This window comes from Cervus canadensis, chromosome 17 (assembly GCF_019320065.1).
Source record: "Cervus canadensis isolate Bull #8, Minnesota chromosome 17, ASM1932006v1, whole genome shotgun sequence".
Classification (NCBI taxonomy): Eukaryota; Metazoa; Chordata; class Mammalia; order Artiodactyla; family Cervidae; genus Cervus; species Cervus canadensis.
Window position 1 is genome coordinate 44,751,816 of NC_057402.1, and position 25,664 is coordinate 44,777,479.

The window sequence follows — 25,664 nt, forward strand, 5'->3', positions numbered from 1 at the left end:
TGAGTGACTAACACTTTCACACTTCACTTTCATACCTGCTTTCAGAAACGATCTTGGGATATAGGCAAGCCATGCTTAACTCTCTAGGCTGAGTACTCTGTGGTATAAAGACATATCTTGGTATACCAGCACTGGCTTGTTTCCTATTGATGTAATTAAGAGGGGGAGGGGGGAAACCCTTATCTTATTGTTAACATTTTATTTACAGGTGAGTGTGAGTACTTGGTTTATCAAATCCTTTCTAATAAAAGTTACCTGAAAGGATGGCTTTGCAGGAAGAGGGTGTGGAGGAGAGTTAGACCCAGAGCATGTAGGAGAAGCAGTATCTGGAGATGTCAACTTCTAGAGCCTAGAGCAGAGTGCTAAGAGAGAAGGCAGCAAAAGGCAGATTCAGGAAGTTGCCTTTTAATATCTTTGACCTATCATGAAACTTGTGCTCTTAATATTACTCTTAAACCAAATGAACTTTTTTCAAGAGATATGAGGACAGAGAAATAAAGCTCATCTCACCATATTAATGAATGGACTAAGTACCAAAATTTGAGGGAGAAAACTTACAAGTATTTTAGTTGAATAAAACCATTATAATGGCCATTAAAATGATGGGAAATATGGTGCTCATTCTGAAAGGAAGTTTCAGCATCACTGGATTTACAGAAGAGGAGGCAGCAAAAATGCACATCTGGAGGTGAAATAACATTGTAAACTCAACCTACATTAAATACCATAAAAGTAAACAGAGTCAAAAGACAGCATTATTTACATGTAACTGAGAAGAAAGGGAATATTACAGAGTTAAACTTTTCCATAACATGTAATGTTTATGTTAGCAAAAGCCTTAGTTTGTGTAAAATGACTGTGTGCCTTAATCCCACCCACCACTAGATTAAATAAGACAGTGAAACTGATTCCTTCCTGATTTTACAGCTTTATTTGTGATATCCCTCTAAAAAGAGACCAAAATGATTGTGAAGATGACTCATACCTATAGAATAATTACAAAGTTCCACATTCACATAACGACAAAAGCCAAATGAAATATACTACAATTGTTTTACCTTTCAATTACTACTGTGTACAATACATCATAAGTAGGCATTTGGGAGCTGATTGTACTCCCTGTGTAAAATTTTAGGAATGCGCACATACGAGTGTAGGTATACTTCCTTCTATCACAAATTAAAAGCAAGCATTTTCTATATAAAATTTTTATTTGTGTAAAACAAAGACAACTCCTGAAGGTCTAAAAAGGAAAATTATATACAACATTCAAAGCACTATTAAGTCATGAAACAAAGACGAATCTGAGGTAGAAGTCAAGCAATATAACCCACAACCTTTTTAGGGGAGTATTTATTTCCAGCAATCATCATGCCTCTCCAGTAAGATCTAATTTTTAAAAAGTTCCAAGTTCCAAAAAATTAATAATCCATTTTCTATAATCAGATGTAAAACTATGACCAACAAAAGATACAACGTAAACTTTTGTCATGTTAACAAAGTAAATAATTTTACTAAAAGTTGCTGACACTTCTATCAGTAGTAGCCATAGGGAGGCCGTTGGTTGTAACCATAGTGTCCATATTGATGAGGGTAGTAAGGTTCTTGTCTGTGCTGTGGGTAATTGTTACCCCAGGATCGTCCATGCCATTGATTCGATCGATTGTCACTTGGCCACCCCCGTCTGCTATCCCTACCTCTAAACTGTCTGTTATCTTGCAACCTACAACAACAAAACAGAAAGATTTTTTATACTTCCCTTAAAAAAAAACCACAAGAAATCTATCCTGGTGCATTCCATTTCTCAATCTAATACTCAGTAAACAAAAGAGTAAAAACCAGTTTTCTTTACAGAGTGTTACTGCACCAGGTATTCAAAACTTTCCTAAAATTCAGATCCAGTATTATACTGGATATACTTTGCAGAGAAGAGATAAACAATAGCACCAAACTCAAAACAATAGGATGGTTCTGAAGCAAACTAAACCCATTCAATTGTTCAAAAGCATTATGGTAATATTCCTCTTATCTATTTTGAGGTATTAAATGGAAGTAATGACTAAACTTCTTTCTAAATGGAAACCAAAACAATACCTTCTTTATGGAATTTAATGTAAATGTTTTATAGAAGACCCTAGATTTTTAAAGCATATTTGCAAAGAAAAATTAGTCCAGAGAAAGAATATTTTTTTTAAAAAACCATTAAAATACACACATACACACAACTGCACAGCAAGGGGGAAAAAAAATATGGTGCTGACAAAATATTAAAACAAATATTTATCAGGCACTTAAGCAGTTACTAGGCACTCAGTATAGCACACTGAACAAAAACACTGATGCCTGCCCTCACGGGCCTTGAGGGCTAGATGATTCGAGCTGTCCTCTCCCAGATCAGCCATCTGCATTTACTCTTCTGAAGTAATACATACCGATTGCCTCTATTTCTCAGGCTGCCACCAGCTCTGCTGTTCCATTCCTCAACAATTGGAGGGGACTCAGGAGGGCGTTTTAGGTATTCTTGGTATTCTTTGTCATCTTCTGTGAATCTACTGGCAAACATCTCTTCAAAATTTGGAACAGCTTCAGAAGTGTCAGTCATTCTGAGATTCTGTACAGGTTTTTAATATGTTTCTATTAGAATTTTTTTTTTAAGTAACACCATCTTTACCAGATGGTGAGAAACTAGGAAGTAAACACTTTTAGGCAGAGTATGCATAAAGTCCTTGTGTACCTTTAAAACTAAGACAGGCTAGATTCAACTCAGTATTTCTTCATTACTGTAACAGAGGCACTGTGCTAACTAGGAGCCTGGGATACAAAGATGAACAATGTATCATGAACCTTGCCCACAAAGAGCTCTCAGTCTAGTAGAATAGACAGATGTGGTATAAATATAAAGGGAGGAGCAGCAAATGTCAAGAAATGAAGCTGTGAAAGTGGGCAAGAGTCAAATAGTCAAATATCTTGTATTTAATGTAAACAACTCTGCTTCTTCTGAGGCAATGGGGTGGTTTAAGCAGGAGAGTCTCAAGAGCAAATTTACCATTTAGAAGGATCACTTTTCTATTAATAATACGGTAGAGAACAGATTAGTGAGTTTAAGGGCAGATTACTGCAGTAACATAGGCGACATGCTGAGGATTTAATCTGAGGCACGGACTGTGAAAATAGTTTTAAAAGAATTCCAAGAGGAATCAGTCACTGAGTAGACACTGTGAAGAGAGAGAGGATAAAGGATAACGCCTAGGTTTCTGGCCAAATAATTGGTCAGGTAATGGTATCACAGGAACTAGAGAATGAAGGTGGGTGAAGATCCACATTGAGGTAAGTTAGTTATGGTATGTATATCCACATGAAGAGTCAGTTCACAGTTTAACTATCTAGGACGGAGAACTGGGTGGACAATGAATGCGATGGGAGACATCAATTTTGCTGGTGGATAATGCTGTGAGAAAGAATGAGACTCTTCAGGAAGGCAATGGAAAAAGAATATCAAAAAACAGAATCCTAGAGAACATCAGCATATAAAGAAGATAAAGAAGGGATAAGAGGAGAACCAAAAGAGATTATCATAGAAGGCAAGAGATTAAATTGAAGAGTGAAAGGTCATCAGTGTTTAATAGTAACTGGAAAGAACCAAGAGAAAATTAATTCGGTTTAGCCATTAGGAGCTGATTAGAGTAGCAGGGATTAAAGGAGGACTACAATTAATTAAGAAGTAATTTGAGGTAAGGAAATAGAAATCTACACCGATTAGTCTATACTAAGCTTTCAAGAGGCCTGGCTGGCGACAGGAGAAAACACAAAGGGCAGCAGCTAAGGGGTTACTGGAAGATTATCTCTTTTTTTCCCCTGACTAAAACACCTGAGGCTTGGTGATAGGAAAATAAAAGAAGAGCCAACAAAGAAAGAAAAAGACTGAAAATACAGTAAAGACATGAAAATGGAAAGACAAATTTAAAAAGCTTTTAAACCCACAGCTATTAAAGTCGAGGGTAATTACTATAGAATGGTATCATATATTCTTTCTTTTTTTCTCTAATACATTCTTATACTAGGTGTTCTGACACATGAAAAGAAGTACTATAAATATTATCTAATGGCTATGAAAACGGACATTTTTTTTCAGCTGAGTTTTCCAGGGCAATTATGGATTCACATTTGAAGCAGTATTTACCCAAATTTTCAGAGAGCCCCCTACCTTTGAGAAAAGATTTGACTTAGGCTGCAGAATGCCTAATCCTTGAGGAACCAGAGAAGAAAGAGTTCACTTCTTTTTATCTTCACCCAAGACCTGGAAGCCAGCCCTGGAAGTATTTTGGAGGTAGCCCCCCACGCCCTGGGGCTTCCCTGATAGCTCAGCTGGTAAAGAGTCCACCTGCAATGCAGGATACCCCGGTTCAATTCCTGGGTCAGGAAGATCCCTTGAGAAGGGAAAGGCTACCCACTCTCAATATTATAGCCTGGAGAATTCCATGGACTGTATTGTCCATGGGCTTGCAAAGAGTCGGACAGGACTGAGCGACTTTCACTTTCACTTCACCCAATGCCCAGTCCTTCCTTGATGCAGTCCCATCCCCTACCTTTCCTAACCTAAGCCCTTTCTGTTCTCTGCCTCAAGACTTGTTTTATTATGTGGGGCATATGTGACATCATGTTAAAACTTTAAAAGCAAATCTCTCTTATCTGACATCCTAGAATTATTTTTCTTCTTGTATCAATTCAGTTTATAATAAAAAGCTTTTGTCAAAGAGATGTGATATTAGAAGACAGCTTTTTCATTAGTTTGTCTTTCTTCCAAATCCCTCAAAACTCATGCGAATATTTATAATACTACTGTTGTCCCAACAAAATTAAACAAAATTATTTGGATTAAAGAAACAGTATCTAGATGTTTTAACTTCTAGACATTAGAGTATGTCTTATTAAATACCAATGTCTGAGATTGGCAAACAGCTGTCAAATTCTCAAATCCAAGGTATAGTTTCAATTTCTATAGGAATCACAGGAATCACCAGAAAGATGACCCAAACCTAACCAGAGGGGTGATAAAAATCATAAGGCAAGGCAAATGTGCTACTGTATTTTTATGTTCTCCCAGGATCCCCCTCCCATAAATAAGCAAATGTTTATCACCTTTATCATTATTGGTGAGGATGAAACTTAAATAGGATTTTCATTGATCCATGCTTTACTCACCTCAGGGGTTTGAAGCGGCTGTTCTGTTTAATGTTTAGATTGTGTAGATCTGTGGGAAGAAAAACAAAAAACTTGACTCCCTTGAAAGAAATTCTCAAAAGGTGTGTGCCGCGGGGACAGGAACCGTGAGGGTCTTGTTAATTAAGTGGTAGGATTAAAAGACTTCCGACGCTAATCTGAAAGAGGGAATTGGAGCTGAAAGTGCTACCGAAGAGCTAGAAGATGCTACAAGACGTGTCCTCTGGGCCTTCAAAATCAATTCAAGCGTGAATAAAACTTGACAAAGTGTGTTCTTTTCTGTTAAAAAACCACCACCACAACAACAAAGTACAGATGTGTACTCGAGACGGCTAGTTTCTAGGCCCTAAATAAAACCACAGGGAACTTTCCCTGTGGGTCACTAACCTCGGAAAGGACTACCCAGAATGGGTAGTCATGCCCTGAGAGATGAACCCAGAGAATTAACCGACGCAGACACCGACTGAGAACCGCTGCGTTTCTCAGTTCTCTCTCGCAGCTTTGACTGTTGGGCTCCTTCTAAAGCACCTCGGCCCCAGGTGCGAAGGAAATTAGAGGCCGTGAGGGGGAAGCGGCTTCTGATTTCGCCAAAAAGTCTGGTCCCAAAACTGCAGAGCCCGAAGACACCTCGCCGGCCACTCAGTTCGGCCTGCCAGCCCGACTCCCTGCCCCCTGCAGCCCGAACGAACGACTCCTCCGCCCAGGACTGTGTCTATCCAGCTCAGGGCTCCGGATGCGCAGGGAAACCTACCTCCGGTCCAGGGCGCTGGCACAGGACCTCCGTATACACGCCTCCACCTCTCCCAGGTAACAGAGCCACTTCGGCCAGAATTCGACCGCCTCCTGACTTCCGCTTCCGGCGCGCTGAGGCCGAGGCAGGCCTGTGAAGTCTCGCGGGATCTCCGGCTCTCTGTGTGTATTTTCCGCAGTTTTTTCGAAGATGCTGCTGGCTCGCGCGGGGCTCTGCGAGAGTAGTTAGGTCGGACTGTAAGTGTTAATGCTTTCCGTGCGCTTCCAACCGGCCTGGTGATTGGCAGAAAGAGACGCAGCGCTGTATTTTGAGCCCCCTTAATTTGGAGCCGGCGACGGCTAGGGACGAAAGTTCTGGAACTTCTTAGCTGAGAAGGGCGGGAAAAGCTGCTTTTGGCCGCCGGCGCCGAGTCTGCGTGAGGAACTTGAGGCGATTGCCGGCCGCAGAGTAGGCCCGAGGGGATCCCTTCAGCGATGCTACAGCTTTCACTCCTGTTCCGGCGAACCTCAGTAGTAAGATTTCTCTAGTCCGTTTTGTACCTGTTTTTGCCGAAACACGGCCCCGCTGTGCTCCAGCTTAAGTCGTCAGTACCCAGCTCCCTTCAGGAGTCTTGTCCGTTTCTTCTGGAATGTTCGTAGGTGTATAAACGCTGACTGTTAAGCAGTGTATTTTGGCCTCCTTCGTCCCGAATTGCTTTCCATAGTGGCTCCCGCATTTCCTTAATACTCATGAGTTTCCAGCTTGGAAACATCAATGTTTCTATTTGATGCCATTTCTGTTTTCTCCGTTGATACTGACCAGCGTTCTTGGCCTTTCTCAATCAATAGAAATTGACTAGAGACAAGAAATTCAGGGGAGTCTCTGTAGAGGCTCATCTCTCTATCTTGGGATGTTGAAATTCTATCCTTTAATTAAAGCTGAATGAAATAGTAGCTCCATCTAGAAATAAGTTTTCTTTCTACTGAATGTTCATTATGCTCTGGGAACCATTCTTAATCTGTTCATTAAGTACTAGTTTCTCTGTTGGAACTAAAATTATTTTTGTACAAGTCTTTTTTCCCTACTAGACCATAATCATTCATTTCTGCATCCTGAGTGTGTAATGTAGTGTACTGTATAAAATAAGCACTCAGTGTTTGTGGAATGAATGATGAACTGTGAATGTTCCACTCTACGTTTTACAGACACTATCCTGGCTCAAGTATGAAAGAGTATGGATGGGGAGATAGGATAGTCTTGGTGTTGGGTAATAAAGGTGAGAACAGAAAGACCAAGATTACAGTAGCTGAGTGGTATAGTAGCCAAGTGGATGATGGGAGAAAAGGATCAGGAGGAATCAGAAAAGACTCCCAATTCTTAAGTCTTGGAAATTGTAACTGAGAAGGGATGTGCATAGCATGTGTTGGTTTTAAAACAAAAATGAGCTCAGAGCTCAAAAAAGATTTGTAGAATTTGAGATAGTAGTGAAATATTCAGAAGAAAAATCTTAAGAGGGTTTTAGAAATACATGACTAAAGCTATTGAAAGAGAGGCTGTACCTAAATAGGTAAATTTAGGTAAAGGTGAGTCATCCGTGAAGAAACAACAGTTGAAAACATCAGTGTTCTATGATCTTTCCGATGGAGAAAGGATTTATAGAGAAAAGCAGAAGGCCAAAATCCACAGCTCAGGAAATAACCCATATTTAGGAAGAGGGAATAGGAAATAATAAACTTGAAGGGGAAATTGGAATAAAGATGAGTAGCAGTGTAACAGTTGAAAAACTCAGGCAAATGCTTGCCTGGTTGGTATCAGCAGTCAGAGACGATATTTGGGAAATCAGTTTTTGAGTCCAGCTTTCTGATTTCCTTGTGACTTTATTATAGTGTTATTTCTAGGTAATGAGAACTTACATAGAAAAGAGTATATTTCTTTTCTTTAAATTCCAAAACTGCACTTAGGAGCTCCTAGGCTTCAGAGAGTTTCTGTGAAAAGCGGGATGCCAGCCAATTTTCAAATGAAACTATTTATGCATATAATATTTTCTCATATTCTGATATCTTGTCAGTTACTATATTTCACTTTCTGGCATCACTGAGAAATAATCTGTTCCATGAAAGGGAATTTTCCAGATAACTGACAGCCTTTAAGCAACAAAACTTGTTCACTGGAACCACTTTTCTAGAAATGTACATTAAATATAATACTTAATTCTGTACCGTAACCAGAGTAAGTAGGCCATAATTTAATCTTTGCTTGGCAATTAAGGATAATTGTTACAGCATCAGCTGCTTGCTCAGTGGCTCAGTAGTAAAGAATCCACCTGCCAATGCAAGAGGTAAGAGTTCAATCCCTCAGTCATGGAAGGTCCTATGTAGAAAGAAATAGCAACCCACTTTAGTATCCTTGCCTAGAAAATCCCACTGGTCAGAGGAGCCTGACTGTAGTCCATGGGGTCACAGAGTCAGGCACGACTTAACAACTAAATAACAACAGTAATAACAATTATATTCTGCTGGGTAGTAATGTGTTTGGGGCCTGTTAATACATATGGAAAAAATTACCTTTTATTAGTTGACTTTGCTGTTTCTGTTATTACTGTTGTAGCTCGGTGTTTTATCTTCTCATAGCTTTATAGATTGACCTAATTTGAAGCCTCACTTTGACCCAGAGATCTAGAGGCAAACACTCTAGCAGAAGTCCCAGGGGTAATCGTAGCAACAAAGAGTTTTCTGAGGCTGTGAGTGAATTTAAGACAATAATCATTTTTAAGATGATTAAACTGGGGCTGAAGAGGCTGTATAGTTTGTTCAAAGGAACAGCCAGTAAGTGGCAGAACAGGATTTGGATCAAGTCTGTGATACCTAAGGCTGCCTTGCTTTTTCCTCAGTGAAACACTGTTTTCTCCTTTTCATTCTCTACTGTACAAGTCTTGAGCCACATTAAACAACTTTGCTGGTGCAACACAACCCGGACTCTTCCTCTCCACAGCTGATGTGGAGCTCCAAAAAGCAGGAACTCCTGCAGCCTCCCCACCAAAAAGTGAACTCCACATGGTACCTGTTTCCTCACATTGCTTACCTTAAAAATATATATTTCTCTTGAAATTGTATTTCATAAGCAGAACCCAAGTCAAATGACTTGTTCCTGGCTTAAAGAAAGACTGGGCCAGTGAACTTCTAGTATCATCCTTGGAGAGAGAGTGCTCATCAGGTAGTAAATTGTCTGAAGAGAAAGATATTCAAAAAATGCTGGGCAGCCCAGAAATGTGACATTTATCCACTTTAGCTTAATCACACTTTGCCTTGTATTATGATTCATTTTATATATAAAATCACAATATTGAAGTGTTGAAAGGATTATCTGGTTGAATGCTTTTTTTCCTCTTAATAAACACCCCTAAGAGATTAAATGACTTCTCCAAGGTTGTAGAATTGATCAATGACAGAACTAGACCTATAACCTACAGGCATTCTTCATTAGTTTGACATCTTTTTGAGTTAGATGCCAGGTACTGTTCTAGGCCCTGAAAACATCAAGGAATAAGGATAAAAACCTTGCCCTCATGGAGCTTCTATTTCTAGTGGGGGAGATAGACAAATTAAAAAATGAATATGTATGTACTATGGAGAGTAATTGAGCAGAGTAAGAGCACAGAACGTCATAACAGGGTGCTGCTTTGGTTAGCATGGTCAGGGAATATGTGCATGATAGTTTTCATCTCAGCCCATTTCCTTATATGGTGGAATCCCTCTTTTCTCTCCTATTATGAATGTAAAAATTGAATACTTTGTTTATTTTTAACATCCATACCATTCACAAGGGAGTAAAAGAATATCTCTCTCATTTCTGGGACAAGGCAGATTTGCTGAGTTTGTAGTTTCATAGACTGTGCCCAGTGGCACAATTTAACTTCTGTTTCTATAGCTTGAGTTGGAATTACAGGCTCCTAAATGTTCTTTCGTTTTTATATTGTGTTATTCAAACCATTTCCCCCTTTCCACCCCACCCACTCTCCTGTATCACAAACACACCAGAGCACAAGGGTTGAACTCAATAAATAAGTTCCTAAAAGAGAATTTAAAAATGATAATCTTCCACTCATTTTTTCTGACCTACAAAAAACTCTCATCATGTTTCTCTGTTCTGATTTTATCTTTTGCAAAATGGGAATAATAATCCTTGCTGATTGTCTGCTTTATAAGATATTGTAAGAATTAATCATTGCATATATAAAGCACTTTAGGCTCCAATGAAGAAAGATGCTATGTAAATTATAATGATAAAGTTATTATATGTTACATAAAGGTTTAATCTCCAAGAGGGAAACATTTCAAGTTATAGGAGGCCTTGGTTTAGATCCACATTTGTACTCCTGTGGCTTTAATTACATGGAATGGTTTTGATCAGAGATTACAGGATTTTAACCCAGTTCTCCACCTCAGGGTCAGCCTCCCACATCCAGAGTCCTTTGTCTAGGGGCCTTTATTCAGGACACTGCAGAAAGCAAGCCAGTTGATATTGTTAAAGAAATCACAGAAGGAGAGATAAGCAATCTTGGGGAAGACAAACCTATGAATTGGTCCTAATAGGTTGGACTCAAGTCTTTTCCAATTCTAAAGTGTGTGATTGTGATATGAAGGTGTTTTTTTTCTCCTTTTCCCTATTGTTATATGAGTTAAGGACACAAGCTATGTTTTCCAAGTAGACATAATTTGGAAAAGTTGCTTAGTGTCTGTCTATTTCTATTCCATTTGACAGGCCCCTCCAAGGCTAAATGATGGATCTAATCTTCATTATCCTTCCTTTGTATTTTTGTTGCCTGTTTTCTCTGTGGGCTCCACTGGCTAGCTCTAGTCATCAGTGCTTGGTCCTGTCCACCTCTTCCTCAGATGTGTGTGTTACCCTTAGAAAGGACCTCGGAAGTGTGTGGAAAGGCCAAGAGGCTTGTCCACAGTTTATTCTCAGCCACTCCTTCCCCTGTAACACCATACTCTCCCTCCAGGTACTTTTCTAGAATGTTTTCCAGTGAAGTGATGCTCACAGTTTAAGTGTTCAATGCATCTTCCAAGCACTGGAAAGTGGCATGAGTAAGTCAGGATCTCTCTCTGAGGGTGAACTGCTATCTTACCCATTTAAAAAAATTTTTTTTAAATATTTATTTATTTGGCTGTGCTGGGTCTTCATTGCGGCGCATGGGATCTTTAGTTGTGGCATACAGACTCTTTAATTGCAGCATATGGGATCTAGCTCCCTGACCAGGGATTGAACCCAGGCCCTCTCCACTGGGATTGTGGAGTCCTAGCCACAGGACCGCCAGGAAAGTCCCTTACTTCAAGAGGGCAAATCTTCTAGGTCCCATTCCTGGCTTTTGGCAGGCTCACTGTCCTTGGTGACAGGTGGCATAATCTTCCATTTTGTGAAGCCAGCCTTGCCTGGTCATCTTTCAAAAGAAAGGTACAAAAAAGCCCCATTTTCAAACAGATATTCAGGCAATGCAAGTGTCTTCAAAACAGGTGAGTATATTGTAGGGAGTAGAAAGAGGACCAGGCAAGGAGTCAAGAAACTTGATTAAATCAAACTGTTACTCTCTGTGGATTATCATGCAGATCACCACTTCTCTGGGCCTTGGTTTTCTCATTTTCTTATTTTGCAGATAATACTGAAGCTTCAATATCAATTCCCTTGATTTCCCAGTCTCACAGGGAAAGACCCCTGCTGCAGGGTGACCTCTTTCTGCCCCCTTTCACCTTTTGTCTTCCAGTCTCTTGCTGCTGTGTCTTTGATCAGTGTCCCCTTAGCTCTGCTGAACATCACTCCTGTAGTTACTCCTTCTCTTCTCTGTTTTCAACTCTCCTTCTGTAATGGCTCCTCCCACCCCCACCACACCGTGTAAACTTGCTCAAGTTTCTCCAGTCTCAAAACAAAACTGATACCCTGTCTCAGTCCCGTGTCCTCCTATAAAGATCTTGGATCTCCTTTCCCCGTCATGGGGAGCATCTTACAAAGAGTGCCCACAGCCTCAGCATTTTACCCTCCCCTCTTTTCTGTTCACTGCAGTCGGGTTTCTGCCCACAGACACGCCACTGAAACCACACTGGCAAAGTTCCCCAGACAAAGTTGACCTAGGGCCAAGTTCAGCCGCTGTTGGTTTAAAATCTTCAGTTTATTTAATATCTGGGAAGCATTTGACACTTTTATCTCCTCCCTCCCGTAAACCTTCTTCTCACTCTGTTTTCAGATTTCTCATGATTCTTCTGTGCCCTGGATTGCTGTTTCTTTCTCCTTGGCTGATGCCTCATTCCCCTGCCCATGGCCCTGACTCTGTTCTCCTGGTGTTGCCCTTGAATACTCAGGCTCTTCTATGACTTCAGCTTCCCGCTCTGTGCTGATGACTCAACAATGGATATCCCCAGACATCCATCATATCTGAGCTCTAGACTTGAAAGTATTGCTGCATGCTAGAAACTTCTATCTGATGTCCAGCAGACATCTCTAGCGTGTATCTTAATGTGAATTCATCTTTCTTCCTGAAACTGTTCATATGCCTCTATCTTTGTTTTCAGAGAATGATTCTTTCCAGTTACCCACATCAGAAACCTGGAAGTCACCCAGGACTCCTTCTCTCCCATCCTACCCACCTAGGCCCTTCCCATGTCCTGTGGACTTCAGCTCCTGACCATCTCTTCTATTTATTCACTCTTCTTTTCTTCCATCATTCTCTTTGTTCTGACCCTCATCCCTTCTCATGCAGACCAGGTGATGGCCTCTAACTGGTTCCCATATACAGTCAGTGCGTTTATCAGAATGCATTGTAATTTGTTTATGTGCACTTAAATGATAAGCTCCTTGAGAGGAAGTCTGTATCTTTCATGCCTTTAGCAATTAACATAGAGTCTGGCAGCCCATATATGAACATTATATGAATAATGTTCAATAAATGTTTATTGATCTTGCCCCTACCTTCTTCTCCACTGTATGTTAGACTAATCTTTTCCTACTTCCTCCCCTCTTAGTACACACTCTGCCTAGGTAAAGACCCAGCTCACCTCCTGAGCATAGCACATGTTCCTCAGACACCCATTTGTCATGGTACCTGCATCACCTCATTGAGTCTGTTTTCAAGTCCATCTTCCCTGTGAGTATCAGTGCTGGAGTCTCTGCCTTGCCAACACCTAGCCCTGGGACTGACACACACGAGGCAGTGAAGAAGCCTTGCGACGATATGAGTGAAAGAGTTAGACTTGCTGAGCTTCAAGTTCTCCTCCAACTCCAAACCTATACAGTTTGATACAAAAACTGACATAATCTCAAAGTTTTCTCCCAGCAGATGGTCAGAACAGTCGAAACACCAATTCAAACAGTTGGCAAATATAAAGGTAAACATTTAAGAAAGTGAGCCAGAATGAAGGTGAATCCTCCAAAAGGAGTGAGAACATTGGCACAACAGTGTCTCCATGTAGTCACAAGCACCCCCTTTGCATCTGATGGTGGGTTCCGTATGTTCCTCTCAAGGCGTGTGACACATACGCCTTGAGAGCTTCTCAGGAGGGTGGGTGACAAGCTACTGATGACTAAACCCCCACTGGCTAGAAATGAGCTGAAAGCGTGTTATTTTTCTGGAACAAAAATTAGTTTTTTTTCTTTAGCATTTTAATTTGCTCATTTTTGTAAACTAAACACAAACTTTAGTCATTTATTTAATATTTGTTCTGTTCAGTTAAAACTCTAGGAAAAATCCCTAATCTAAAGACTCTTAAGATTTGCAACTTATTTTTCACTCCACAAGCATTTATTAACACCCAATATATATTTCTAGGCTCAATGTTGGGGTAGTGAAAAGATTTTTTAAAAGGTAAAATACAAATCTTAAGATCTAATTGAAGAATCAAGCAGAGGATAGTTAGGATGTAGATAGGAATAATGTAGAAGAGTGCATCGTAACCTGATGGAGTGCAGGAAAAGGTAATTCCAACTGGATATCCAAGTACGAGAGGCCTCAGAGTGGAGACACTATCAACTCAAAGGGAAATCAACCAGGAGAAATTTACTGAAGGTGGTGAATCTCCAATAAGCACATAAACACACAGAGTATATAGATTGCTGGCAGTAGCACCTGTGTGTAATTTGGATTTGAGGGGTAGAGAGGATGGAGACTGGCTATCCTTCTGTTGAATGCTCTTCAGAGAAAGACCCTGAGACTGCTCCATCTCCCCCTTCAGGCCACCTCGTACTACTCCTCTCTCCCAAGTTCCCTCAGGGGACGCCTGACCCACTGTCATATTTGGGGTATGAGTTGTGATCCTGGCTCACTTGGGGAAAATGCACGTTTCCCTTCAGAATTTTGCATATTCCACTTAGACATTGTCAAGGACTGACTCCGTTTTCCCTAGGGCAAGCAGGAGTCGGCCCCCACCCACAGGTGGGTGTGCATCTCCACAGAAGTCGTCAGCATCTGCAGATGGGGACAGTGTTGACTTTAGATGCAGACCAACCTGAGTGACTTTAGCCAAGAGAGAGGTTCAGTTTCCTAATTTCTAAAATGCAATTATGATAATCATTTCCACCACCTACAATGTAAGAATGAACAAATGTCATTTTTTCATCAGTTTTCCAGACCAAAGGAGAACACTCTTGACTTGGCTGGTTTGAATAGTAGGAAGAGGTTCTGATGCAAACATTTCACAATAGTCCTGTGAAAACAGCCCTGTCAAAATGTGGGCACCTCTACTGCTACTATTTATTGAGCGTTTACTACAAGCCAGCCAGCTGGGCAACACTTTTATGTTACCTCATTTCATCCTCACAATAACATACCAAGGTAGATATCTCTTTTTTAAAATTTTTATTACATATTTATTTTTTTGCTGTGTAGCTTGTGAGGTCTTAGTTCCCCTACCAGGAATTGAATCTGTGTTCCCTGCAGTGGAAGCACAGTGTCTTAACCAATGGCCCACCAGAGAAGTCCCTATCTTCTTCTTTTTTTTTTTTTAAAGCAAGGCTTAGAGATGACAGGTAATTTGTCCAAGGCTACACAAGCAAACAAGAAATGAGGTTTGACTTCAACTCTCCTATTTCCATAGAAGGGACACCAGAAGACCTGAAGAACAACATGTTTGAGCTGGAGTTTGTGGGTATTTTTTTTTTATTTGAGAAGTAGCTGTGTGACAGGCTCTGTGAGGAGAGAGGAGAATGCAGATGTTCTGTGGCATCAAAAGTTGGTAAAAGTCATGAATCGTTGTATCAGTCATGAATCGTACTCTTACAAAAAGTGACTCTTGTGGTCTGTCAGTTACGTGGAGGGGTGAGGGGAGAGGGAGAGAAATGAGAACAGCAGCTTTGAACCAGCTTGAATCTATGGCTAGCACTTCAGTGAAGACCTGGAGTACCTGGCCATGGAGCACAGAAGAGAAGATTTTGGCCTAGAACATGTTAAGAGTAGGAGTGAATAATTAAAATCTCTGTGTCCAAATACCTAACTCCGGGTAATCTGCCTGTTTGACATACCCCTGGGAAAGGTGACAGTCCTGACATGAATAATGGCTGTGCAGAAACAGCTGGTTCTCTGTTGCCCTTGTATCAGTCCTCCTCTTCTTCCGCAGAAAGAGGGGGTTTTCAGGCACTGGTTCATACCTGCACTGACAGAGTCAGAGTTTAACAGCAAGAGCCATCAGTTTTTGATTCCAGGAATGCTTTACAGTCTATTTGAATTTTAAAATAAATTCCAAACAGCAAGTTGTTGCATTTAAACTGTCAGGTGTAGGCTGGCTAGCCCCCCAGGCTCAGGATTCTCGGTGCCAGGATTACTGACATTTATTTAAAAATGGTGTCAAAGTGAAAAAAAAAAAATACCTTTAGTGGTATTTTAGTGGTTTTGCCTTCCCAACAGCCTTTACCCATCCTCTCCCCCTCTCTTTCTCTCTGTATGTGTATGTGTGTCTGTTTGTCTCTCTGTCTCCCACTTTCTCTCCTCCACCCCCCTCCCTTGTCCCTCCTCCTGTCTCTGACCACCACTTCTTCCCTCACCTAGTTCAGAATTCTTAAGAGAGGAAGGACAGGAGTCCCCAGCATTGGAAACAGAAACCGGACCCTGCTGCCCTTTAGTAAGCTGGCACAGCAGGAGGAAGCACTTGAGCTCCTTCTCCCCTCCCAGAATGATTTTAATTACCTGCACCTGCAGTGTGATCCTGAGCCCAGGCCTCAGCCGAAAAATCCAGAAATTAGATTGCTTGTTACCAAGGCTTGGGTCTGTTAACCAAGCTTATTTAAGCGAACCACCATACTGGTTTCTTGTTAGATCAGATACCAGCTTGTTAATTCACAATGAGAAATACACCTTCCTTTCCATCAGTGACTCAGGGTGCCCCTTCCCCAGTGTCTCAGTATCTGGGCACCACTTGGGGCCATGAACTCTGGCCTTGCACCTCTGCATCCTGGAACACAGTTGGTGCTCCATAAATATTTGCCAGACTGAATTGAATTTTGCCAGGGATAAGATGTATGTATCTTCAGCCATTTTTAGTCAAACAGAACCTAGAGATATTTTTACCCCACATATTAGTTTAGTTGAATGCTGTTTCTGAGCCACAAAGATCCTTGCAAACACTGCAAGGCAAGATTTATGAAGTAGCCATTTTAAAAAAAAAAAAATTTTTTTTCCCACACAGCTGACTTCATCATAAAGAACATTCATCTCAGGGGATTTACCTAGCAAGATATCATTCTACTTCATTTTGCGTTTGCTCTTTTCCTTTACATCCAAAATGAATGCAATAAAGGATCCCACTGTGCCCCAGGTAATAATAGCACAGGCAACTATAGACTGTCCACTGTGTCCCTGAAATAGATTCTTGGGTAGAAAGAACAACAGTGCTGTCATTTAGTGAGTGCTACGGGAAGCAAGGGTCGGAGCCGAAGACACAAAAAGACTTATGAGTCAGTGGAGTCCAATTTAGTCTTGATGGAAGCACAAGGCATATTATTAGATCCATTTCAGGGAAAATTATATTGTTGGAAAGAAGAGTCCTGTCCATTTGTCAAGCCCTGTCACTAAGGTCCCTGGGGATAGGGATCTCTTCTCAGAGCCCCAAACAGGCTTTCCCTTTTCTTGGTTCTACAGACCCCATGAACTGTAGCCCACCAGGCTCCTCTGTCAGTGGAATTCTCTAGGCAAGAATACTGGAGTGAGTTGCCATTTCCTTTTCCAGGGGATTTTCCCGACTGAGGGATTGAACCCAGGTCTCCTGCATTACAGGCAGATTATATACCATCTGAGCCAGCAGGGAAGCCCCTAATTTATTAATAAATACTGCTAAAGGTTTCCATACCCATGTGACAGCTCTGTCTTCCCCTTTCCTCCAGCAGGTAGAGTTTCTGATCTGAAGTTTAGGAGGTTTTGCTCAAAACTCTTGGCTGCCATGACACTACTCTCTCTGAGGTCAGTGTGTCCAGGACTCAGCCCTTGACCTCTTCTCATTCTCCATGCATGCTCTTCGTGTGAATTGTATTTATTCCTGTGGCTTCCACTGCCACTTGTATTGCTAGTACCCTTGACCCTTAGTTATGGTGTATGGTTCTGACTGTGTTTAGACATCAGTATATTCTGTGCCCAAATCCTCTTCCATCCCTCATTGGATATCTCATATCCCTTTTCATCAGGCTGCCTGTTCAGTTTAGTTCAACATTTACTGCATATGTTTGGCAGAGGTCTTCTGTAGTTGTCGAGGATACTGAGGTTCCATTCTATTTAAGTGAATATTCCTCTAATTAATTTGCAGGGTTCTTTATTTTAACTATCCAGTCATTGTAGTAATCCCTGAAGTCTTAACTATCACCTACTGTTCTCTTTCTCTCCCTGCATCCTCCCTAAGGTTATTCGTTAGTACAGTTTCAGTTTCATAGAGATAATTTTCTTTTTTTTTTTTTTTTTCATAGAGATAATTTTCAAATATCCATATCTGATTCTAGCTATCTTACCTGTCTCATTTAATGTATGCACTTAGATGTCCCTTTGTGTCCTTAAAATAAACATCTGCTGTGGCTTTGGTTTCTAAATCTCTAAAATGCAGAAGTGAATGGGGAGATAATTTAGTAAGTTGCAATGTGTCAATGCAGTACAGCTTTTCACCTCTATTTAAAATGCTTACAAACAACTATGGATAATTACTGTTTCTCTATTCACTTTCTTAACTCCCTCAAGGAGAATCCCTTTGTTTTCTAATCAGGAAAGGGAGTGAGATGATCAGTTATGTCTCGCAGGGGAAGGTGGAAGAGAGACAGCAGTTTGCTGTCATCTTGCAGCCACACCTAGTGAATACCCAAAGATTTCTCAGAACCCTTCAGTTTCTTTCTCTCCTCTCATTCCAAGTGCATGGCTGTGACGATAGCTGCCTTGATGTTGAACCTTTAATTTGCCTTTCTCCCCTTCTCCAAACAGTACTTTTAAGACTGAGCTGCCTGAGAAAAGAACCATTCACTTCTGTAACCCCAAATAGTAGAAGAGCATACAGTTGTAGAAAGAAGGAGGAATGTCTTTCTGTTCTGTTATAGGATGAAAAAAAGGCTGACTGCAAATCAGCAAGTGTAGAGTACTCCATTTAGGTAAAGACAGGGGAAAAGGAACTTTCACTCTTTGAAAGGGTGTTTGAGAACCAGAATGCCTCCGAAAAGGGGACTGTGCACTGGAGGAAGAATGGTGGCAGAAAAACTTTTCACTATAAACCCTTTTGTACCTTTTGAAATCTAACCCTGTTGAATTTTTTCATGATAAAAAATAAGTAAAATTTAATTTTTTAAAAATATGTTGAATGTATTTGAAGTATCCAGAATAGGCAGACATGCAGAGAGAAAGCAGATTAATGGCAGCCAGGGGCTAGGAGGAAGAGGGAATGGGGAGGGATGGCTTAGTTGGGTCTGGGCTTTCCTTTCAGAATAATAAAATTACTCTGCAACTGAATAGTGGTCATAGTTACACAACATTATGAATGTACAAAATGCATTGTACACTTTAAAGTGGTTAAAGTGGTGAATTTTGTTACAGAAATTTTACCATAATTTTATATATGTGCTAAGTTGCTTAAGTCGCTTCAGCCCATATATGTGTGTGTGTGTATATATATTAATGAGTGAATGAATGAATAAAGTGCCTATTTATAGATTTATATTAGATATCAATGAGATATCTGTGTGATCAAATATCTCTGCTTTGTGAAGTTTTCAGTGGAAAATTCCAAATGTAGAACATTCCAAAAAGTAGAACAGAGACATGGACCCCACTTACCTACCACTCAGCTTCAACAGTTAGCAATTCATGGCAAATCTGACTCCATTTATATCTGAACACTTGTCCTCTCTACCTACTGGATTATTTTGAAACAAATTGTACATATTTCAGTATGTATCTCATAAAAGCTATTGACTCTTTATTAAAAAAAAAGAGCTTACAGTGCATTATCAACCTAAAAAAATTAAGTTATTCCCTAATGTCATCGAAGAGCTGTGTTCATGTTTCCTAGATTGCCTCACAAACGACCCCCTTAGGGCTGACTTGTTGCTCTGTGGTTTTAAAGTAACCAATCTCCTTTTCCCAGAACTGACTGGGTCAGTTCATTCTTAGCCATAATGAGATCTGGAGGAATTTAAAGTTTCTTATCTGAACATCTTGAAGTTGGACAAGATGCTATTAAAGTTATGTTTCTACTCAAACATTTTCTAAAGAGTTTCTGATGAGCTCTTTTGCCTGCTGGGGCCCACAGTACTGTATGGCAGTACATGTCAGTCATGAAATGCCAATGTAATGATTGAAATCCTAATTTGAGAGGCCCCAGTTGGGCACTGGAACTCACCAGCAAGAACCTCTTTATTCCCCCTCTTGATTAGTAACTTAACCATTCCTGAAAGTGCAAGTGAAAGTTGCTCAGTTGTGTCCGACACTGTGACCACATGGACTGTACAGACCATGGAATTCTCCAGGCCAGAATACTGGAGTGGGTAGCCGTTCCCTTCTCCAGGGAATCTTCCCAAACCAGGGCTCGAACCCAGGTCTCCTGCATTGCAGGTGGATTCTTTACCAGCTAAGCCACAGTTCAGTTCAGTGACTCAGTCGTGTCCAACCCTGCAACCCCATGGGCTGCAGCACGCTAGGCTTCCCTGTCCATCACTAACTGCAGGAGCTTGCTCAAACACATGTCCATCAAGTTGGTAATGCCAACCAACCAACTCATCCTCTGTCCTTCTCCTCACCCCTTCTCCTCATGCCTTCAGTCTTTCCCAGCATCAGGGTCTTTTCTAATGAGTTGGCTCTTTGCATCAGGTGGCCAAAGTATTGGAGCTTCAGCTTCGGCAATAGTCCTTCCAATGAATATTCAGGACTGATTTCCTTTAGGATGAACTGGTTTGATCTTCTTGCAGTCCAAGGGACTCTTAAGAGTCTTCTCCAACACCACACTTCAAAACCATCAATTCTTCGGCACTCAACTTTCTTTATGGTCCAGCTCTCACATCCATACCTGACTGTTTTAAAAATCATAGCTTTGACTAGATGGACCTTTGTTGGTAAAGTAATAACGTCTTTGCTTTCTAATATGCTGTCTAGGTTGGTCATCACTTTTCTTCTAAGGAACAAGCGTCTTTTAATTTGATGGCTACAGTCACTGTCTGCAGTGATTTTAGAGCCCAAGAAAATAAAGTCTGTCACTGTTTCCATTGTCTCCCTATCTAGTTTGCCCTGAAGTCTGGGACCGGATGCCATGATCTTCATTTTCTGAATGTTGAGTTTTAAGCCCACTTTTTCACTCTCCTCTTTCACTTTCATCAGGAGGCTTCTCAGTTCCTCTTCACTTTCTGCCATAAGGATGGTGTCATCTGCATATCTGAGGTTATTGATATTTCTCCCAGCAGTCTTGATTCCACTTGTGCTTCATCCAGCCCAGCATTTCACATGATGTACTCTGTTGCTGCTGCTGCTGCTGCTGCTGTGGCTAAGTCACTTCAGTCATGTCTGACTCTGTGCGACCCCATAGATGGCAGCCCACCAGGCTCCCCCATCCATGGGATTTTCCAGGCAAGAGTACTGGAGCGGGTTGCCATTGCCTTCTCCCGATGTACTCTGCATATCAGTTAAATAAGCAGGGTGACAATATACAGCCTTGACGTACTCCTTTCCCAATTTTGAACCAGTCCATTGTTCCGTGTCCAATTTTAACTGTTGCTTATTGACCTGTATACAGCTTTCTCAGGAGGCAGGTAAGGTAGTCTGGTATTCTCATCTCTTTAAGAATTTTCCACAGTTTGTTGTGATGCACACAGTCAAAGTCTTTAGCATAGTCAATAAAGCAAAAGTAGATGTTTTTCTAGAACTTTCTTGCTTTCTATGATCCAGCGGATGTTGGCAATTTGATCTCTGGTTCCTCTGCCTTTTCTAAATCCAGCTTGAACATTTGGAAGTTCTAAGTTCACATACTGTTGACGCTTTACTTGGAGAATTTTGAGCATTACTTTTGCTAGTGTGGGAGATAAGTGCAGTTTTACGGTAGTTTGAACATTCTCTGACACTGCCTTTCTTTGGGATTAGAATGAAAACTGACCTTTTCCAGTCCTGTGGCCACTGCTGAGTTTTCCAAATTTGCTGGCATATTGAGTGCAGCACTTTCACAGTATCATCTTTTAGGATTTGAAATAGCCCACCCGGAATTCCATCACCTCCCCTACCTATGTTCGTTGTGATGCTTCCTAAGGCCCACTTGACTTTGGACTCCAGGATGTCTGGCTCTAGGTGAGTGATCACACCATCGTGGTTATCTGGGTCATGAAGATCTTTTTTGTATAGTTATTCTGGATATTCTTGCCACCACCTCTTCTTAATATCTTCTGCTTCTGTTAAGTCCATACCATTTCTGTCCTTTATTGTGCCCATCTTTGCATGAAATGTTCCCTTGGTATCTCTAATTTTCTTGAAGAGATCTCTAGTCTTTCCCATTCTATTGTTTTGCCCTATTTCTTTTCATTGAGCACTGAGGAAGGCTTTCTTATCTCTCCTTGCTATTCTTCCTGCATTCAGATGGGTGTATCTTTCCTTTTCTCCTTTGCCTTTCACTTCCCTCCTTTTCTCACCTATTTGTAAGGCTTCCTCAGACAACCGTTTTGCCTCTTTGCATTTCTTTTTTGGGGGGATGGTCTTGATCTCTGTCTGCTGTACAATGTCACAAACCTCTGTCCATAACTCTTTAGGCACTCTATCAGATCTAATCCCTTGAATCTATTTGTCACTTCCACTGTATAATCATAAGGGATTTGATTTAGGTCATACCCAAGTGGTCTAGTGGTTTTTCCTACTTTCTTCAATTTAAGTCTGAATTTGGCAATAAGGAGTTCATGATCTGAGCCAGTCAGCTCCCGGTCTTGTTTTGCTGACTGTATAGAGCTTCTCCATTTTTGGCTGCAAAGAATATAATCAATCTGATTTAGATATTGACCATCTGGTGATGTCCACGTGTAGAGTCATCTCTTGTGTTGTTAGAAGAGGGTGTTTGTTGTGACCAGTGCATTCTCTTGCAAAACTCAGCCTTTCTCCTGCTTCATTTTGTACTCCGAAGCCAAATTTGCCTGTAACTTGAGGTATCTCTTGACTTCCTACTTTTGCATTCCAGTCCTTTATGATGAAAAGGACATCTTTTTTTGGTGTTAGTCCTAGAAGGTCTTGTAGGTCATCATAGAACCGTTCAACTTCAGCTTCTTTGGCATTAGCTTTCACTGGGGCATAGACTTAGATTACTATTATATTGAATGGTTTGCCTTGGAAACGAACAGAGATCATTCTGTCACTTTTGATATTGCACCTAAGTACTACATTCTGGACTCTTTTGTTGACTATGAGGGCTACTCCATTTCTTCTAAGGGATTCTTGCCCACAGTAGTAGATATAATGGTCATATGAATTAAATTTGCCCATTCTAGTCCAAATTTTAGTTCACTGATTCCTAAAATGTCAATGTTCACTTTTGCCATCTTCTGTTTGAGCACTTCCAGTTTGATTCATGGACCTAACATTCCAGGTTCCTATGCAATCTTGTTCTTTGCAGCATCACACTTTACTTCCATCACCGGTCACATCCACAACTGGGTGTTGTTTTCATTTTGGTTCAGCCTCTTCATTCTTTCTGGACCTATTTCTCCACTCTTCTCCAGTAGCATATTGGACACCTACTGATCTGGGGAGTCCATTTTTCAGTGTCATATCTCTGCCTTTTCATACTGTTCATGAGGTTCTCAAGGCAAGAATACTGAAGTGGTTTGCCATTCCCTTCCCCAGTGGACCACATTTTGTCAGAACTTTCCACCATGATCTGATATCATGGGCTTCCCTGATAGCTCAGTTGGTAAAGAATCCGCCTGCAATGCCGGAGACCCTGGTTTGATTCCTGGGTCAGGAAGATTCACTGGAGAAGGGCTAGGCTACCCACTCAAATGTTCTTGGGCTTCCCTTGTAGTTCAGCTGGTGAAGAATCTGCCTGCTAAGGAATATGCAGGAGACCTGGGTTTGATCCCTGGGTGGGAAGATCCCCTGAAGAAGGGAAAGGCTGAGCCACCAGGGAAGCCCAAGAATACTGGACTGGGCAGCCTATCCCATCTCCAGCAGATTGTCCCAACCCAGGGATTGAACCAGGGCCTCCTGCACTGCAGGCAGATTCTTTACCAACTGAGCTATCAGGGAAGCCCGTTCCTATCTTTATTTAATAGGATTCTGCATGACCCTCCTTCTCGCTCTGGAGACTCCTTTAGTTTTCCACATTGTCCAAACTAGTATCAGAGGGTCAAGTGGTGATGGGGTACCTACCCTAGGGGATCACAGGTTACAGCCAGCACTGTCTTAAAGGAAACTGAGGTTTGACTCTTTTCTTTCTCCTCTTCCACTCTCTTCTCTTTTTATAATGTATTTGTAATGCATTGATTAACCCACAGAAGTACATATTTCTTTGTATATAACCTGTTTGAAGGTTTGTTTGATTTTTTAAATAATTTTTATGGGTGTATAGTCTGTTTACAACGTTGTGTTAGTTTCAGGTGTACAGCAAGGTGAATCATTTACGCACATACGTACGGCCACCCTTTTAAAGGTTCTTCTCCATGTTGGTCATCACAGGTCACTGAGCAGAGTTCCCTGAGCTACACAGTAGATCCTCATTAGTTATCTGTTTTGTATATAGTAACATGTATATGTCAGCCCCAATCTCCCAGTTTATCCCTCCCCTTCCTTTCCGCCTGGTAACCATAAGTTTGTTTTCTACAGTTGTGATTCTGTGTCTGTCTTGTAGACAAGTGATTTGATTTTTTAATTTTCCTTTCCCCTACATTTCAGTGGACCCTCCTCTTCATCCCGGGCATCACCCCAACCTGTTTCTCTATGTTGCTTCCCAAATGAGGCATAATATATTATGATATTTTAGCATAGTAGCTCTCTTCAGTTTATTCCCATCTTTTCATTTGCCTCCTCAATTCTCTCGTACTCCTAATACCACATGTGCTGTACCCTTTAAAGTGACCACTAGTTTATTGTTGTTGATTCGCTCAGTCATGTCCGACTCTTTTGTGACCCGGTGGACTATAGCCCACAAGTCTCCTCTGTCCATGGGATTTTCCAAGCAAGAATACTGGAACATGTTGCCATTTCTTACTCCAAGGCACCTCAGGTTAATAAGTGGAGGGGTCCAGATTCAACTCCAGTCACCTGCCACCTAACTGCTGTGGTCTTCTGCTGAACTCCAAGATGAGATTTTTGTGGTTTCATGGAATGGTACCTCAGAGGGAGGAGAGATTCACCTGAGATGAAGCAAAGTAGCAGCTGCTTATTTCTTACAGGTCAAGTTGTATCCTTTATTTTATTATTTTTTCTTAATTTTTTTCTTTTTTCTAATTTTTTAATTGATGTATAGTTGATTTACAGTATTGTGTTTCAAGTATACAGCACAGTGATTCAGTTATATATATATGTATACTTATTTTTCAGATTATTTTTCCCAATAGGTTATTACAAAATATTGAGTAGAGTTCCCTGTGCTGTACAGTAGGTTCTTGTTGGTTACCTATTTTATGTATAACAGTGTGTGTATGTAAGTCCCAAACTCCTAATTTATTCCTTTCCACCCCTTTTCCCCTTCAGTAACCATAAGTTTGTTTTCTGTGTATTCTGACATTATCCTTTATTTTAACATTTCCCCAAAATGTGTCGTTTGGCAAACTACTTAAAGTTTCATTGTTAAGTTCCTTTAATTTAGGAAGTACAGTGCACTGTATTCACTTAGAGTTTCCTGAAATTACACTGACATATTAAAAGTTCTTTATTAAAAAAAAAAAAAAGCCAGGGATATCTCTGGTGGTCCAGTGGCTAAGATTCTGCACTCCCAATGCAGGGGGCCTGGGTTTGATCCCTGGCCAGGGAACTAGATCCTACATGCCATGACTAAGACCCAGTGCAGCCAAATAAATATTTTAAGAAGCACCAGTAAAGAAACCTATTTCAGTTTGTTTAGCCCAGTATTTTCCAAACCTATGGATTATGGAACCTTTCTCTGGTGCTTAACACCTATTGATATTCCATGGAAACACTGCTATATGTAACTTTCTGGAGGGATGATAACAAGGGGCTGTCTCAGAAGCTGTGCTTTCATTAAAGTTTTTATCAAAACCTGCTCTGGCTCGTTTTTGTTGTTGTTCAGTC

General features: G+C 40.9%; 2 protein-coding genes across 3 annotated transcripts in view; one reads left to right on the plus strand and one right to left on the minus strand.

The window, feature by feature from the left end:
* Positions 1-908: 908 nt before the first annotated feature.
* Positions 909-6,106, minus strand: RAMAC (RNA guanine-7 methyltransferase activating subunit). Its single transcript, XM_043489405.1, has 4 exons — positions 5,972-6,106; positions 5,203-5,251; positions 2,433-2,611; positions 909-1,723 (listed from the first exon to the last, which is right to left on the minus strand). The coding sequence occupies exons 3-4, from the start codon at positions 2,600-2,602 to the stop codon at positions 1,537-1,539; spliced, it is 357 nt and encodes a 118-aa protein (XP_043345340.1). The 5' UTR covers positions 2,603-2,611; positions 5,203-5,251; positions 5,972-6,106; the 3' UTR covers positions 909-1,536.
* Positions 6,107-6,131: 25 nt separating this feature from the next.
* The window catches only part of HOMER2 (homer scaffold protein 2), a 124,564-nt gene continuing 105,031 nt past the window's right edge, over positions 6,132-25,664 (plus strand). The window contains exon 1 of one of the 2 annotated variants that reach the window (XM_043489404.1): positions 6,132-6,207. The gene's annotated coding sequence lies outside the window, so the exon portion shown is untranslated. The other variant, XM_043489403.1, reaches the window with a different exon arrangement.